This window comes from Gavialis gangeticus, unplaced genomic scaffold, assembly GCF_001723915.1.
Source record: "Gavialis gangeticus isolate Ggan-Ray unplaced genomic scaffold, GavGan_comp1, whole genome shotgun sequence".
Taxonomy (NCBI): Eukaryota; Metazoa; Chordata; order Crocodylia; family Gavialidae; genus Gavialis; species Gavialis gangeticus.
The window spans coordinates 10,914,185-10,932,091 of record NW_017729032.1 but is presented as its reverse complement, the minus strand read 5'-3'; the positions used below and the strand labels follow the sequence as shown (position 1 = coordinate 10,932,091).

Genomic DNA, 17,907 nt, shown 5'->3' with positions numbered 1-17,907 from the left:
TGCTTACTTAGTGCTGGCTGGGACTGTGGACTACAAATCCTAGAGGCACTTGGAAGCAGAAAGATGAAGTGATGAGCAACCCTGCAAAGTCGTGCTGCTGTGAGTCTGGATTGCAAATCCCAGAGACCTCAGAGGTAGGAGGAAGAGGAAGTAAACATGCAGCCTATGCTGGCTATGTACCAGATAACTGTGCTGTAGTGCCCCTCAGGTTCTGGCTTGAACCACTGTAGGCATGTGTCTGCATTTCCTGAATCAAAAGTGGTTGTCTGGTCATTTGCTTATTGGTTCAATCTTTGCAGCTTAGACTAACCTGCAAAAACTGAATTAATTCAGCCTCAAGCTTTTTGACTATCTGTACGTAGCCCCTGTGTTCTCCCTGACATCTTTATTTTGATGATTCATTAAAATATTTAGATTCTCTGTTTATCTGCAGCATATCATGTAGAGGATCTTAGGGATAGTATTCTTAAATCACTATTTAAGCCTCTATTGTATGATCAGGCAGATTTTAAAATATGTAGAATGTAAAAGGATTCAGACATGATCCTAATGGATGGAAAGGGAGACTGAATAATAGGTTTGCCATGTCAGCATCAAGGGGCTTATTATTCCTTACAGAATGGGTTAGTGTTACTTATTTCCCCATTATAGTTCACTAGATATCAGTGTAGTATGTATAGCACCAAAGTTATTTTTATTTGAGTAAAATTTGCCAGATGTTAAAGAATTATTCACAACTATTTACTTACACTGGAACTGCAGGTTGTATTCAAATCTCTTAAAAATAATAGTTGTGCTGATCATGAATGCAGAACACCAAGACCACTGTCTACAGCTCAGCATATTGTATCAGATGATATGTAGGCTTTCCCACACTGCCCTGCCAGTACATCTCATTCCTGACCTAATTCCTAATTGATGTGCATTTTAAAAAGGGAGAGTTTAGATTTAAGAACAGAAATAAAGGCCTGTTTGTGTTGGCTATACCTCTCACTCGCATGAAAGCAAGCAAGGGAGAAATCTGTCTACAAGTAAGACTGGGAGTGAATACACCCTCTTGGGTGGAATGAAATAAAAGTGTTCAAAACAAGCATATTGCTTCCAGCTGGTTTGGTGAACAAATTGTACTTTTAGCCTCAGTAGCTGAAAGGGGGGTGGTAAAGCTAAGGTCCTGTTTTGTAAAGCACCCTGGACTCATCAGGGGAGGGTGCTACAGGGTGCTAGGAGTGCACAGCTCCAGTACTGCTCTTCACAAGAATGTCTGTCTGTCTATCCTCACTTTTTTTTAAAAGTGAAACTTTAACAATTTGTGCATATTTCTATGTGGCAGATCTGTAAAGGTGTCTTGCAGCAGCTCTAGAGGCATGGATTTGATCCTTACTCTGTACTCAGCAGAAGGGTGACAGAGCTGTTAATGAATACCTGTTCATTCTGCCTGGGAACTACAAAAGCCAGAAGTTAGTGTTTGCTGTCCTTCCTTGTATGCCACTAACTACAAAAGATTTTGTGCCTTAATCATGCTAGCCCAATGAGCTTTCTGTGCTCACTGACATAATTGTAGTATTAGTTTTTAAAATGGCCAATAAGCATATAGTATGAAAATGAACTCATGCACTCTTTATATGTCTCTCTCTCTCTCTCTCCAGTATGGGTATAAAGAATAAAAGATCAGGATTCTGCAATTCATGTATTCACAACTCCTCCAAACAATTGCAGATGTATAGATCTGCTAAAAATTGCTCATGAATCAGAAACGATTATTTGAATGTTAGCAGTCACTGTTTTTCAAAAGAAAAATTTGGCATTTTGACTTTAGTGTGAAATAATGCTCGTTTCCATTTTTATTGAGAAGCTGGTTGTGATGTTTCTTCACAGATAATTGAAAAAGCAGATTAAAATTTCAAAAGGTCCTAAATAGTGTAAGGGCCTAGTCTTATTGAATCTCATTGAAGTTTGAGCTATTAAATTATGTGGGGGCTTTTAAGAATTGTTGAACTCCTGCTCCGTTGGAGTCTGCATACATTATGTCATCAGCTCTGAGAGGAAATCACTCTGTTTTAGCTGACAGGGATTTTTTTTTTCTTGTTGAATCATGCATACCTGAAAGCATGGTGCCACTAAAAAAAATCTTGTCTCTAAGAAGTGCTTAGACTTTGCTCATGTGCTGCAATGTAATGCTATGGAAACTTAGCATCAGATACTAAATTTATCTTCTGATTTATTCTTCCAGGGTAATTCTGGCCTGGGGTTCAGCATTGCTGGAGGAACAGACAACCCACACATTGGGGATGATCCTGGGATATTTATTACTAAGATTATACCAGGAGGAGCTGCAGCAGAGGATGGAAGACTCAGGTAAAGCCTTGGTGAACTACAGACATTTGGAAATGAAATGCACTGTTGTCATTGATGCTTTCATACGGTGTATGCAAAGTGCTTTGCAGAAGGCATAAAAAATATAGGACTAGATTATCCTGTCTGTTAAGACTGCTTTGTGCTGCATAAGCAACATAATCTGACTAGAGAAAGTTAACTCCTCTGTGAAGGGAACTAATTCTTTGCTGGCCTGAAACTGCCAGAAGGAGCACCTCCTTCTTCTCCATGCTCCCCATTTAAAGTGGTGTAAGAAGGCACGGTGAGATCATGGAGGGCAGGGAGAGGGAAGTGACATACCAGTGAGGAGCTTTAATATACCTGGTCCTTACACATATATCCTTGGGGGACGTGGAACCGGTGGTCCAAGTTGCCGCTGCATAATGAATCAAGGAGGCATACCTAGCTGACTTCAGCTTCCCCCTTTATATTGCACTTTGAGAACCCCTTCTTGTCTCTGGACTGCCACTCAGATTTTTTTCCCTCAGAGGTCATTACTGTCACCTTGAGGACTTAACCACTAGCTCCTGAGGGTGAATAGCCAACAACAGCCCACGTGGTTATATGACAACAGTGGTCACCCTTCCCCTTCATTTATGGACAGATTCAAAGTCCTAGTCTGAGTCAGCATGACTCCTGCAGACCTGAGTTTCAGTTGTTTCCAAGGACCATCTCTCGTTTGCCAGCTGCTAAGACCTGCGGTGTTCTGAAGAGACAAGTTATCTGAAGAAGCCTGAATTAAAATTGTTAGTCTCTGATCCTTCACAGTGGGCATGTCTACACGTGCATTTATGCTGACTTAAATTTACTGCACAGTAAATTACTGCACAGTAAGTGGCAATAGACCAGTTGTAAAAGCAGCGAAATGTGCATCAGCGCTGAGAAAATGGTGGTGGCGCGCTTTTGAATTAAAACACATCAAAGGTTTTCAGTTCAAAAGTGCACTGCTGCCATTTTCTGCATGCTGACGTGCATTTTGCCACTTACACAGCCGCACGCGATGTAGTGCAGTGTGCATCAGCTCACAGATCTCCAGTGCATCAGAGCACAAAAATGTATGTGTATAAATGCCTTAAGTGTAACACTGTGGACAGGAGTAGACATAGCTTGCAGATGGGCAAGTATATAGCTACCTAGAACAATGGGTAACTTCCAGCCACAACCAAACTACAACTAATTAGAATACACTATCCCAAAAGGCCATATTTTTTTATGTTAAGTTTCCAAATAGATCTATTTGGAAAGATTTTTAACTGGTTTAACAGACCATCTTGTTTTGAGAAGTAGTTAATTGTATTAGTCTGAAGCCAAGCAGAAGTCAGGGTAGATTTGCACCTTATAGATTGACTAAATCAGAGATGCATAAGCTTTCATGAGCAGCAGTTACTTTCATCAGATGCTATGAAGGAAGCAGAGCTTAGTTTAGTCTACTGAAAAGACCACTGAAGACAGAAATACAGCACTTGGCAGGAAGCGCTGTGAGTTGCAGCGATCCCCCGGACCAAACAGAAGTTCACTGCTGGTTCCAGGGGGGAGAGGAATCTAGCTGTTGGCTGCAGCTGCAGCCATTTTTGCCTAGCAATGGCCTCTCTGCAATGTTGCAAAGTTTTAAGAATGGGAGGGAGGAAGGGGAGCAGACGGAGCTCGTCTAGGGGTCCCCAGCCGGCACTGGAGAATGCTATGGGTGAATTGGAGCTTCCCCCCGCCACACCTGGGGGGCTCCAGTCCACCTGCCCCACCCTCCAGTAGATGCTGAAAACCTCCCAGACTGAACTCCTTCTGCTCCCTTTCCCCTCTCCCTTTGTGAAAACAGTAACAGGTTGGCCAGACAGAAGTTACAGAAAATGCTCTGTTTTGAAACATCTTTGTCTGGCCCTTCATGGAATGAGGGGTCAGATTTTCCCCCAATTGGCCATTTTTGAAGCTGTCTGCAGCTGTGCATTTGTGTTTGGTCATGGCTATAGATCACTTTCTGTGACCGAATCAGGCAAAAATTGTCACTTCTCTCTGTGCCCCAAATGCATCAAAGCGTTACTTTAAAGTATCTTCCTATAAAAACAAGCATTTAGTAACTCATTATGGTACTGATTAATGACCATGGATTTAACTTGTGATTATTTAGCAATTACTACATGTAAAGTATTTAGGGACCTTCTACAATCACAAAATATAGCAGAAGAATGAAGCCCATTAATTCACATTAAAAATAAAACTGTCAGTCCTAAACTTCATCCCAGCAAAGATTTGATAGTGAGTCATCCTATAATGAAGGCATTTTTACAAATATACTACATAATATTTACTAGCACATTGCAAAATGTTGTGCTTTCATAAATAATTCAAAAAGCTACCATTAAAAAAATAATAACCAATAGTGCCTTTGGCCTGGTGTCATGTTTTGCAAACTTCAATTATTCACAAATTGCCAAGTTGTTAGAGCAACTTGTCAAGGTGTAGCTGAACTTACAATTGAATGTGAAGAGCAGGCAAAGAAAACTCTTTTCTTGCTGGAAAGCTTTTGGGATTGAACTATTTTGTGTGCTGGCACATACTTGCTTGGGATTCTGTGGCTTGCAAAAAAGCCTTTATGTCCATTTCTTAGAAGGCAGAAAGTGGGGGGATAAAATGAGAATTGCTGAAATTCAAGATGAGTTGGACCTCCCAAATGATGTTAACACATGGCCCAAAGTTTTTTAACTATATAAATATAAATAGAAGAGGGAAAGAGGAAGCAGAGCTGTGATGCAGTGGAGATAAAATAGAGATTACAGCCTAGGTATGGTGCCAAAACTAAATGAATATGGCACTTCTTTCTCAGTTTTCAGTAAGAACTAAGGTGTTGATCATGGGGACCAAAGGCAGAATGGATAATAGAAATTACCATTTTGAGTTCAGTGCACTCAAGTCAGAGGGCAAGAAAACTGATCATTTCCATCCCAGAATTCTGAAACAGATGGCACAAGGCTGATGATAGGCATTTTTAATTAATCTATCAAGGCAAAAATATTACCATGGGATTGGAGAATAGAAAATGAAGCACATATATGGAAAAGAGAAAAAAATGGATTTGGGAAACTAGACCTGTATGCAAGGCTTCAGAACAAAATAGGGAGGAAAATAATTAAACACGCTGTTGGCCAGTGGAAAATGAAGTAACATACAAGATAGATTTACCAAAGGCAAGCTCACTTGATATCTATTTTTGATGTGATGATCACTTTCTTAGATAAGGGCAGATGCAGTAGCACTCTTTGGTGTGGATTTCAGTAAAGCATCTGATGTGACACTGGGAAGATGGAGCACAGCAAATTTATGACAGGGATTATTATATTGTGTGGTTGCGTACAATTGTAGGGGACTGGAGTCAGTGACCCAGGAGGTTCCTTCCAGGTCTTTATCCCTATGAAAATCAGTCCTGAGGCTTGGCATTAGTTCAGGTCATAGAAAGACTTCAGTGGTTTCAGACAAATAGCCCGGGGTATGAATGGTCTCCCCCCCCCAAAGCTCCTTCCTAGCTTCCTAAAAAGACTCTCTTGCCCTCTATGCAAGTTCTTTAGAGCCCTTCCTAAAAATTATTTCTAAAGGATGAGGATTTTTACTTGTCCACTTCTCTCCATCACACATGCAAACAGTATTGCTATCTTGTGTCTTATTTTTATGAAATCTTGTTATGTCTTATAATGAACATGCTTGGGGACTCACAGGAGAAGCCATAATTTTCAGCTGTAGGAATCTGGGCAGAATGCCAAAGATGTATTTACATGCAGATTTCAAAATGATCCATTTTGCTTTTGGGGCAAGGAGCAGGGCGAGGAGGGGAGAGGCCATTTTCTTTTGTTCCCCAGCAGTAATTTGGACCTGCGTTTTCTCTCGTGGGGGAGAAGGATTCCACAGTCCCACGACTTATCTTCTACTCCAAACACCATCAGTGCCAGTGCTAGAGTCATCTTAAACGCATGCCTAGGTGTTACCATGCCAAAAACCCTCTCTTTTTTCTGTGTTCACTTTTTCCTCATCCTTCTCAAGGCATAATACTGTTTCCCTGATTGAACATTGGTAATTGTCTCACTGTAACACGGACACTTGGGAATGTCCATGACCATTACTGATATGTCACCAAAGGAATCAGTATTCCTGTGGTACAGGTAGTCTCCACCAGCCGACGTGATAATTGACATTTTCTATATGTAACCCTCGCCGGCACACTAGGTCGGGCAATGTGCTGGATTCCAGATCCTCAGGGTGCCAGTAACCGTGGGACCCCCCCTCAGGTAGGTCTGCTAACTCAGGTGTCCCATGGGAAGCGTGTCCCTCACCCTCACTGCCCAAGAAATTCACTATAAGCCCCACTGAGAAAAAGAGGGGGTTTCTTTATTCACGTCCTTTCTTTAAACACCTAATTGTATAAAACAGAGAAAGTTATGGAAGCCTTACTAATGCTGTTACAGAAAGGACTTCATTTTTCCTTTTTTGTGTGTGGAAAGATGGGGTTCATGGAATATTAGATTTCAATTGTTCTTAATATTCTTCTCAACTGCCCTTATAGCCACGAAAGCAGGAATTGACGGAAAATGAATATTTGATACTATGCCTCACCCCATGGCCCCTGAGAATTTCATGGCAACCAAAAGGATGTGCATGATCGTAACACAGGTCCTGACACCTGAGCTGAAAGAGATCTTTCATTATCCCGTTGGGTTTTAAGCCTTTTGACATCAGTGGAGCAGTTCCAGTTCTGTCTGATAGAGGGCAGTGATATGTACTTCGAGCCAAATAATAGTAAAGAAAACATTCTGAATTAAACTAGTTCCTCTAACGTGAAGAAGTAGAAATGCTGTTCATGTATTGTAAAGTGACTTTATTTTTTCTTGAGAAGAAATAATAATAAAAAAGAATAATTTATTATTATTTTATAATAATAGCAGTCTATAATAAAATGATAAGGAATAATTTATTATTTCTGTCAGAAATAACGATAATAATAATGTTGATAATAATTATAACAATTATAATAATAAAACGATCATCACAGTCTATTTAATTGCATGAACGAAACAAGGAAAACATTTTACCATCACAGCAGTTCTTTCTATTGACCTACTTAATGCATGGCACATGAGGCTTTCTGGGTAAATGAGCCTAGGTAAATGGTGTTGGGAAGGGCTTGGCAAAAGGAAGTGATGGTGCCTAGAAACACTTACCAAAGTCCATTGGACAGCATGTCTGGCCTATCCGTTGAAAAGGCCATAGCACAGTTTCTTGGTGTGCTGCCTGGTAGCCATGCCTGCCATTCTTTTAGGATACTGATTTTCAGCCGGGCTGCCATGAGACCCTTCCAATGTCCCTGCATGAGGAGGAAAGTGATTGCTCCTTCTCCTCCTGCCCAGTGCTGGGTGTCCCAGCGTGCTGTGGACAAGCAGCACCTTCAGCTGCTCCCCACCCCAGCAGCGCTTGCATTTCCAGGAGCACAATCTGTTGTATGTGCATGTGAATGGGAGGGCATGGGGCCACACTCATCAGTTCATCCCCGGCTGCTCACATGCACTTGGGACGAGCGGTCCTGAGCGGACCTGGCATCAGCCTGTCAGTCACTAGAGGACCAGCTGCAGTGATGGGGGTCATACTTGCCCCTTCAGTTATACACCTAAGGCGGGGAGGGTCAGACTGTAGAAAAAGCAGGGCCTGATGGGGTGAGACCCTGCTTCTGCCACCCTCCCATGGCACCAGCTGAATTTTAGCTGGTTGATTCTCAGCAGGGTGCCACTAAAACATTTATGGAGGTGGGCCGTGAGGCTGAACAGGTTGAGAACCACTGTTCTAGGCTTTGAGTGCTGTATTCTCCTGAGCTCTTGGAGCTCTGACACTTGTTTTATAACTGCAGCCTGGTAAAATAGCCACTGCAGGGGATCTACAAAGGCTTTTATATAGGTCACCATGGCATCATTATTGTCATTAATTTTCGTTCTGGAAAGAGCTATAAGAAAGTATTGGTCTACACATGGGGATGGGAGACGAAAACTAAAATCACTGGCTCAAGGTTACATGAGGCAGACTTGGTGTATGACTCAGATCCCACTGCTCTTATTTCTGTGCCCCCTTGGGCTTCGTTGGTTGTCTAATAGAAAAGGGTTTTAGAAAATAAAGATTCTGCTCTTTGCAGACTTATCAGGAAACCCACTGTGATGTGTTGGCGGATTATAATTTTAGCTAGGTATTAGCAGCAGGAGCCCAGGAGCGATGAACAATTGCAAATACATTTTCATGCAAATCTATTTAATAATAAAGAACAAAAAGAGAAATATTAAAAATTCTATAGGGGGTCTATTGGAACGTTATTTTAAAGCGGTCTTTTGTTTGGCATGAAGTGAATTAAAAGCATGAAACTTAACAGCTTCCTCCTGAAACATGGGCAGAGAATATTCTGTGGCTCTCTTAGCACTGGAATCACCCCTGGGGGTAGTTTTTGAGGGAATGGGCAAAGATTTTGGTACAGTGCAAAACACTGTGAAGAGTTCTTACTAGGACAGGACAAGTTTTAAAGGCATGAGCCAAGACACTTCCCAAATGAAGTGGCAATGCTTCATCTGCAGTGCAGATCAAAATGTAAGAGAGTCTACTTTGTACAATGTGGGAATGTAAATTTTGGTCTGGAATTTAGGGCACCAACAGCTGTGCTAAAATATGTCGCTGTTGGCACAATCCTTCCCAGGACATTACTAATAATTAGAGTACTGCTGCAAAACTCCAATTCATATCTGCACTGTTTACAGACCTCTGACAGTGCCATTAGTTCAGTATATAATTTAGTAGTAAGCTAATAAAAAGATGTTCACCCCATTAAACAAAACATGCTTTCTTTGCAGACAACTATAAATTAGAGCATGAATTATTGTCTTCACATTCTGTCCTAGTCCGTTAGGTAGTTTATGAGCTTACTAACCAAATATCTGTGTGTGTTAATTTTGTGCTACCATTAAAGAAAAAAAATTATGAATCCAGCTTAGGAAGACTTTTCAGCTTCATGAGAGATGTGTATAGGAAAAATCCCCATACTATAAATGGGGTAACAAAGAGCATGAACCCATGTACTACTTGTACATGCTTTCTATGATTCTAAAAATTACTTTCTTCAAATGAGCACATAACTGCGTTCACTGGGACTTAAATTGTTCAAATGATCACCTTGTCCTCCTGCTCATCCAGGTGAAGTGCTAGCGATGAGCAATTCTCCTTTCTGCTGCTCTGACCGCATCACTCTTCTCTCACACGTTCTCTCCATATGTTTCCATCCCTCCATGTTGAATTCAAGCTCCTTACCCAGGCTAGATGTTATTTAGGTAAGCTAGATGTTTTCAGTCAGAAGGGCCTAGCAAGGTTCCTCCGAGTACTCAAGGCATTGGTTGAAGTAGGTAAGTGCAGAGTTGTTGGTTTATAATCTTTGAGGACTGTGGAGGTCAGGTGAGGTCCCAGAAGGCTGAAAAATAGCAAACATAGTGTCTGTATTTTAAAAATTGGAAAGAAAAGGATCCAGGGAAATGAAAGGCTATTCAGTCTACCTTTGATACTCATACAGATAATGAAACATATTGTCAAACAGTTGGTTTTAGGCACCTCTAAGATACCAGAGTGAGGTGTTCACCTATGGTCTGCTCTGGGTCTGACCCTGTTCGATACTTTCATGAATGCCTTGGAGAATGGCATTGCATACGCACTTATTAAATCTGTAGGTGACACAAAGCTGGATGGGGTTGAGGCATGCTAGAGAACAGGATTAGGATTTAAACTGACGGATACATTAGAAAAGTAGGCCGAAATAAATAGGGTGAAAATCAATAAGGGCGCCTGTACAGTGTTGCACTTGGGAAGGAACAGCAGACTGAATAAATACTAAATGTGGAAAGACACAAACATGGATCACAAGCTGTATCATCGCAAAAAAGGCCTAATTACATACTGGGATGTTTTAATAGGAGTATCAATACAAGTCAAGGAAAGCAATTCCTCCGCTCTATTCAGCACTAATGAGGCCTGTCCAGTTTTAGGCACTGCGTAGCCCACTGACAGACATGAAAAACAAAACAAAACAGTGCTTCACCGGAAGAGACATGTCAGCTTGACTCCGCTCACCCAACGTCTGTATAGATTGTGTGCTTCAGTGGGGCTTTTTGGTGCTTTTATCTAATAGCAGATTAGATCTAATAGCTGGGAAATCACCAGGTCTCTACAGAGTCTAACATGAGTCAGGAAAACATTGCACAGCTGATTCAATCAGCTCTTAGATAAAAGCACCAAAGAGCCCTGCTGAAGTGTGCAATCTATACAGACGTTGGGCGAGCCGGGTCAAACTGATGCTATGCCTCTTCCGGGCATGTGCTGTGCTCCATGCAGGGGACGCACCAACCTGGAAGGAAAGTGCTGTCTTGTTTTGCTTTTTTTTTCCACGTTTGCAAGCAGCCAACATTTCAAGAAAGTCTAGAGAAGAGCAAAAAAATTCTTAAAGGTCTAGAAAATGTGACGTACCACGAAACCCTGGAAAAATTGGGATAATTCTCTCTAGAGAAGAGTGAGGCTCAGATTGTTAAGTCTTAAATACAAGAAGAGGAAGGCAGTGAATTTGTATTTGGTGTCCAGAGGAGTCAGGATAAAGTAGTAAGGCTTAATTTGCATCAGGGGAGATTAAGGTTGAATATTGGGAAGACATTTTGAAAATGATGAGGGTGGTTAACCGCTGGAACATGTTCCCTACAGACATTGTAGAAACTGTTTCTGTAAGGTTTTTTAGAAAAGCATCTGTCAGGAGTGTTAGACAGGGATGTTCCTTGAGGAGGAGGCTGGATTAGGTGGCCTCCTGAAGTCCCTCCCAGTTTATTTCACTGACTATTTTAGCAGGTTGTCAAAAGTTTTCTGAGCAACAACAGTGTGAGATGAGAAATAGTGATTTTTTTTTAAAACAGTTTACTTCTCACCTAAACACGAACAGATTTTAATGGGATAAATAAAAGTCAATTCTCTAGCCTGTGAGCTTTCTCCTGTACTGAATTTCAAAAGCCTGTTGGCAGCTAGAGCTTGTCAAAAAAGGTCACAGGGATTTTTTATAATGGGAAAGCGTTGGGCAGCTGAAACAGAAAGATCAGTGTTTCTTCACCCCATAGCTTCGTTAATCCTTCCCTACTGACTTCAACCATTGCTTCTGCGCAGTGGTTGAGCACATCAGCATTACTCAAAGCCCTAGACCACTGCAGGTACATTATGACCTATCGGCTTCATTATTTAATCCAACAGGACTGAAGTGATTAATAAATCTATCTCACCAATTCTATCATATGCATTTAATACCCATCTCCCTAGAAATTATAATAATAGCCTGAAAATGCTGCAACCAGCAGAACAGCGCTATGAGGCCAAACCCAAGTGACTGTTTCATCAGCATCTCTGAACTGCAATTGCAATTACAATAATCGCTTATGTGGGCCAAGAAAGCTTCTGTGATTATATAGCTGGGAAATCACCAGGTCTCTACAGAGTCTAGCATTAATCAGGAAAACATTACACAGCTGGCTTCGTATAAGACAGCCATAACTTTGTAAGGGGCTTGCAAACTCTGATAGTACATCTGCACTGCATCCGGGGGGAGTTCTCAGTTTACACTGCCCACATGATGCAGATCCAGATGCCCACTCCTGAATATCCCAAGTGGCTCCTCTTAAACACTGGATATGGGTATCCCCGCCCTGGGAACACAGGACTTGGACCCTAAGTGCCTTTCCATTTCTTCCACTTCCCCGTAAGTCTGATGATAATGGTTTGAATAAAATAGGACTTGACTTGAGCCCCTGTTAAACAGTTGAAACCCAAACTCTAAGCCCTTTGAATGGAAGAAATAAAGCTTTAATGTTTAAAGTGTTTATATTTTTGGTTACCTCCTTGCTTCCTATATCTGACAAGGGAAGGGAGTGCCACAGCACCAAAAGATAGGCAGGCTCTGGGTTATTTTTTACCCTACTGGGAGTCTGAGCTGTAGTTTAAATTTTGGGACTTTACCCAGAACAGACAGGACCACCTTTCCTCTGGCTTCTCTAGCCCTAGACTCCCTTCCTTCACTCTCTATTCTGAGCCTTGCGTTGTAGGTGTTTCTGGGGGCAAGTTGTGAAATTTCCTGGCACATGGCATGCAGGTCTTGACAAAAAATTCATGTTGTGCACACATTTCCTTTTGTTCTGACATGCCGCTTCATGCTATTCTGAGTCACGTCATAGCCAAAAAGCAGAGTAATTCACTTTGCTAATTTGCACGCTGTGTAAGTAGTGGCAAGTCCCACTGCCTAGCTAAGTATTTAAATTGTTGTTGGTGCTGACATGACGATGGTGATGGTTGTTCAAGGTGACATCAAGTAAGAAGCTGGAGCTGTGTCTTTTGTGATACGGGTTACTTTGGAAAAGCTTGCCTTGATCAGTCCAGCACTGAAGGGATTGTTTTCTACTTATTAGTGTAGGAGTCAGAGAGTCAGAGCTCCTTGGCTGTTTTTCTCTCAGCTTGCGACACTTGATATTTGGCAATGCTTTTGCTCCTTTGTGCTCATGTTTCTCCACTTGTAAAATGGGTACAGCGATCATTATCTTTGCCTTACGGAGTTGTTGTGCATCTGAACGTGTTCGTGTTTGCCAAGCACTTCAAGGGCCCCAGATAAAAAGTGCTTGTAAAAATAGACTCTGGAAGAGCCTTCTGGGTTATCTGTTGCAACTGGTTTTCCTGCACCAACATGATTGTGCTTCAGATAGAGTTAGTTTCAGTTGGGAGGATTTAACTAAAGGTGAAGAATAGCTAAAGAGCTCGGGTTACATCTGGCAGCTGGAACAGTTTGATTCAGAGACAAGTTTCCCGTTCCTCTCTCTGTGGACCAAGAGGGACTGGGCCAAGGCGTCAGACCCTGTGGCTTGGCCCCTTGTGCATAGGGAGAAACAGCAGCAGTCACCAGGAGCCTGAAAGAGGTGCTCTTTGAAATCCCCACATCCTTGGAGCTCCTTGCTCACAAATCAGCCAGGAGCAGCTCCAGCTGAATGGTCAGAAGGTAAGGCAGAGATTTTTAGCTCTCCCTGTCCTGTGCCCTCCCAGAGATGCTTTCTCAGGGCTTGGGTCTTCCTTCGCTATGTGGGGAGTAACAGCTGGGAGGAGCTTCCTGATCTTCTAAGGGCCCTGGTTATTCGACTCAGACTCATCGAGGTTCCCTTCCCCCCTCTACCCCGCCCTCGTTTTCCATCTCATCATAGCCAATTGGCCCTCTTTAACACAACCGGCTGTGCTTCCTGTAGCCCATCGCTACCTAACGGCATCTTCTTGCTTTTCCCTCTACCTCTCCTGTGCACAGTGTCTGGCTTCAAAGACCAGTGGTGAGGGGGAGTTTTTCACTTTTTTTTTCTCTCCTGGCCACCAGTAGAAGCTGCCGTATTTTCTGCTTGCCAGACCCCCCCTGACCTCTGTCAGAGGAAGAGATTTAGAGAGTGTGGTATCTTTAGGTTGACCAAACAGGAAAAGCAGCAGAAACGAGAGTGCCTAAGACTGGTGAGAGGGGAGTCGGAGGATAGATAGTGGGACAGAAGAGGGGTTAGAAGGTGGTCAGAACTAGAGATGCCAAGCATTGGAGATGGTAGGTACGGGGGGGGGGGGCAAGGTACCAACTCATGCCCTGGTAAAAGGGGGAAATGCCGCCCCTGAAATGATCGCAAAAGATGCAAATTAAAGAGCGCCTCCGTTTTCCAGTGGCAGATTAGCACATGGCCTCACACAAAATTAGATCTTGAGGGGACTTTTTTGGTGCTACAGGGAGGTTTTCTTCAATCACAGCATTGCACATCCTTACTTTCTTGGCCCATGATGCTTCTCAACTTCCAGGCAGCCCTCTTTCCCTGCCACCCCCACCCATCTATCTTTTTGTCCATTGTCCCTCTTTAGTCGAACTGTCTCTCCCATTGTACATCTTCATTGCCTTGCTACGAGTATGAACAGACATACTGCTGTACCTTTTAAGGGGAGGAGACTTGCTGCTCATCTGCTGCTGTCATCTCCTTGCTTCTAACTCATCGTAACTTAAGCTAAACAGCAGTCATTTCTCACTGCTTCAATTCGCCTACTGCAGGTTAAAAGCAGGCAGGTGGAACGGGCGCACTGGATTCACCTACATAAGGGTCCTCCACCTGCCAAAGAGTTGTAAATGTTCCATCTGTTCACATCCTAACAGTTTCATAATATAAAATAAACAGTCAAATTAATTGGATAGACTTGGCTACTATGTCTTCCAAACTTGTCTTTGGTCTGTGTTTCAGTTTTCTGGCTCTTCAGGACAGGGATTGTGTTTGGAATATAACTTAGAGCAGGGCTGTCCATCTTCTAAGCAGGTGGGGGCCAAACACCCATGCACCAGTGGGGGCTGCACACCCATGGACCACATCAGGGTAAGCCACAAGCCTTCCCAGGCTGCAGGCCATACGGACATCCTTGCTGTATCACATAGGTGCTCCACTACATTTTGTGCCCCCTATCCCTGCAACTGCTTCACTGTGCACCTGCAGGGCTCTAGGTTCACCTTCATCTATCTTGGGCGTGCTGCTCTGTACCATCTCACCGTGGGACAGGAGCAGACACCCAAAGTCCGAAGAGGAAGGAGGAGGCCAGAGACTCTAGCTACTGCTGCAGCCAGAGTGATGGTGGGAAAGTTGTCTGGGCAGGAGCCCGGGAGCCACAATTTAACCCAATTGGACAGTTGGCTAAGTTTCTTGATTTACAGCTAAGTATTTGGGACAGAGCCGGGCAAATAATTTTTTTTCCACTTCAGCAGCTGAACCTCTCATTGAAAAAAATGCAGTTCAGATCCCAACAAACATATATATTATTAAGCTATGTTAATACATAAAATATATTAAATATATTAATTAATATATTACTATATAGATATATATTTATTATATTATATATAGTGTCTATATAATATCATTGTCAACATATATATATTACTTCTTTCTTTATTCCTTCTTTACAAAATGAAAAACTGAAAAAATCCAGTTGATCTAGAACAAAACATTTCTTGTCTAAGAATTAGTCTAAAAACAGGAAAAAAAAGCAAAAGGATATGAATGTCTGATTTTTTTTTTTAAAGAAAAAATTGCCAGCAGCAGCTGCCACTCTCTTTTTTTTTCCTATCACTTTCTCTTCCCAAGAAAATGCCCTGTAACCTCTACCATCAGATATTCTGGACTGGGGTGAGCTCTGTTTCTCCTTTTGATGCTTGCCCACTTTGGATAATTCAACACTCCCTCTCATAAAGCATCATAAGTACTAATGCTAACTAGTTAAAATTATATGAGAACTCGAAAACAACAAAAATATTCAAAGCCTTTTAACTTTTGATATGTCTGAATACACCTTAATATGTGTGTTTCCTCATGGGTATTTAAAGTATGCTTATTCTGAATACCGGGGGCTTGGTCAAAAAACAACCCAGAGCTTAAAATGGTAATAAAGTACATATAATCTTAAGATTTTTCTTCTCTGCATCCTCTGATTGTTGGCCAAAAATGCTTACAATAGAATAGAGTAGAACAGAAATCCTTTTACCATACTTCACTCCAAACCTTGCAACAAAAAGGATTTAGCTTCTAATGGATAAGGAAAAGATTGATCTAAGGTCCCCTCAGAGAGACCAATTCAGCTGATATCAGTTGACAGCATGTCACACAAGGAGATTAGCAATTTCTCAGATAGCCAAAACTGAAATCATTCAGTGATTCCTAGAGCTCCTTTCCCAACTCACATGCATGTTAGGAGTAAGAAATCTTTAACTAACCCATCGGTGGTCATTGTCTACACAAGATACTATGTCACCATAGTGATGAGCTAGGGCAATGTAGCTCATTGCTACAGTGACGTCCAGTTGGAGGGCAGGAACCATGATGCTGAGGCTACTGCGCAGTAGCAACGAGCTAATATAGTAGGATCGGAAATAACCTATGCACCGCTGGGACTGCTCAGTAGATGCGCCCAGTATAACTTCATGGTGGTTCATGCTAAGACATAGCCCTAATAGTCATAACATGACCCACCCAACTACCAGTCACTGTGTGAATAGAGTTTAATTAAATCTGATAAGGGGCTGTTCTAGTTTTCTGCCAACTACCTTGAAGAGAAGATGAATAGGGATGATATGTAATATTTCAAGGTATTCATAGTTTGAAAACAGTTGCAATACAAAGAGTGAACTGTGCTGCCAGATCTTTAGTGATGGCCTGTCTGCCATCAATTGGGGCCTGCCCAAACATCCATTCCTAACTATACCATTGGCTCATGCCTAGCCAATAGACCTCATGTAAGTTTCAAATCAACCCTGGCAAAAAAAAAGCCCAGGAACTCTAAATGCAAACACAGTTCTGTTCCAGAAAAGTTTTGGTTGTAACACACAGGCAGAAACTCAGGTGAGAACATCTTTGCTAGGGGTAAATTCTGCCCTTTGCCAAATAATGCAAATGCCAAATCAAAGCGCATTTCAGCATTCATTGCCTATGAGAGAGAGGATGTACAGTTTGAGGGATCTACTGATAGGGTCGGAGCCTCTGGCCTCAAGTTGTTGAAAATTAGAAGTAAGTTTGCTGAAACCAGCAATCCAGGCAGGATTGAGGAGCAGGAGAATCAAGCCCATAGGTCTGTCTGAGAGGAGTATGAACATAAGTCAAAACACATGGTCAGTCTCTAGTCAGTAGCTAGCCCAGCACAGGAAGGTACCTTTGTTGCTGTCGCTGTGGCCATAGCACCCCAAATGCTCTAAGTCAGGGCACAAAGAATTCTGAATAAACACAGATCTTCCTAATCTCATCTCTGAGGTTCTGCTTTGAGATGAGAAAATGCTGACAGATTAGACAGAAACATAGACTAAGTTTTACATTATATGTAGAACATTTTTATGGCTTGTTCCTCATGTTATGGCACCTTAAATTGGATGTACATGTAGCACCCTTCCTATTTATGCGGCAATTAGCATGTTAATTGCAGCACATATATAACACGTAGAGTGGGCCTGAGTGACATGTCTGGGCCCCTCTCTTCAGTGTGTCACAGCCAGGTGGTATTTGTAACTCCAACCTTTGTTTAAATAATTAGAATGTCTTTCCCTCTTGAACTGAAACTAGTGATATATAAAGATGCGAAGTACAGTTCATAAAGTTCAGGCTATGCACATAGCAGCATTTTAATAGATGCAGTCTGTTGGCTTTGGATTTAGGATCCAGATACCTTGTTCCCGGGAGGGACCCGCCCTCAGACTCACCATGACCTTTCCGTTCAATAATAGTCAAATGTATTGATACACAGTGATAACAGAAAAGAAGCAATGCAAACAATCGAACAATTCGATATATCTACCAAGGCCTAGGGCTGTCATCAGAGTCAAAGTACATCTGGCCAGCACGCAGTCTTCACTCTGAGGCTCTTTCTCTTAGGTGTCAGATGTCTGCTGTCTGGAGGTGGGATGCCGAGGCCTCCCCGCCCCCC

General features: G+C 42.2%; 1 protein-coding gene across 4 annotated transcripts in view; it reads left to right on the top strand.

Annotated features, from left to right (window-relative positions):
- Positions 1-17,907, top strand: part of DLG2 (discs large MAGUK scaffold protein 2) — a 2,095,445-nt gene that overhangs the window by 1,369,945 nt on the left and 707,593 nt on the right. For all 4 annotated transcript variants that reach the window (XM_019524161.1, XM_019524158.1, XM_019524160.1 and 1 more), the window contains one exon: positions 2,231-2,355. In XM_019524161.1, the coding sequence (XP_019379706.1) occupies positions 2,231-2,355 (125 nt within the window). The remainder of the gene's footprint in view (positions 1-2,230; positions 2,356-17,907) is intronic.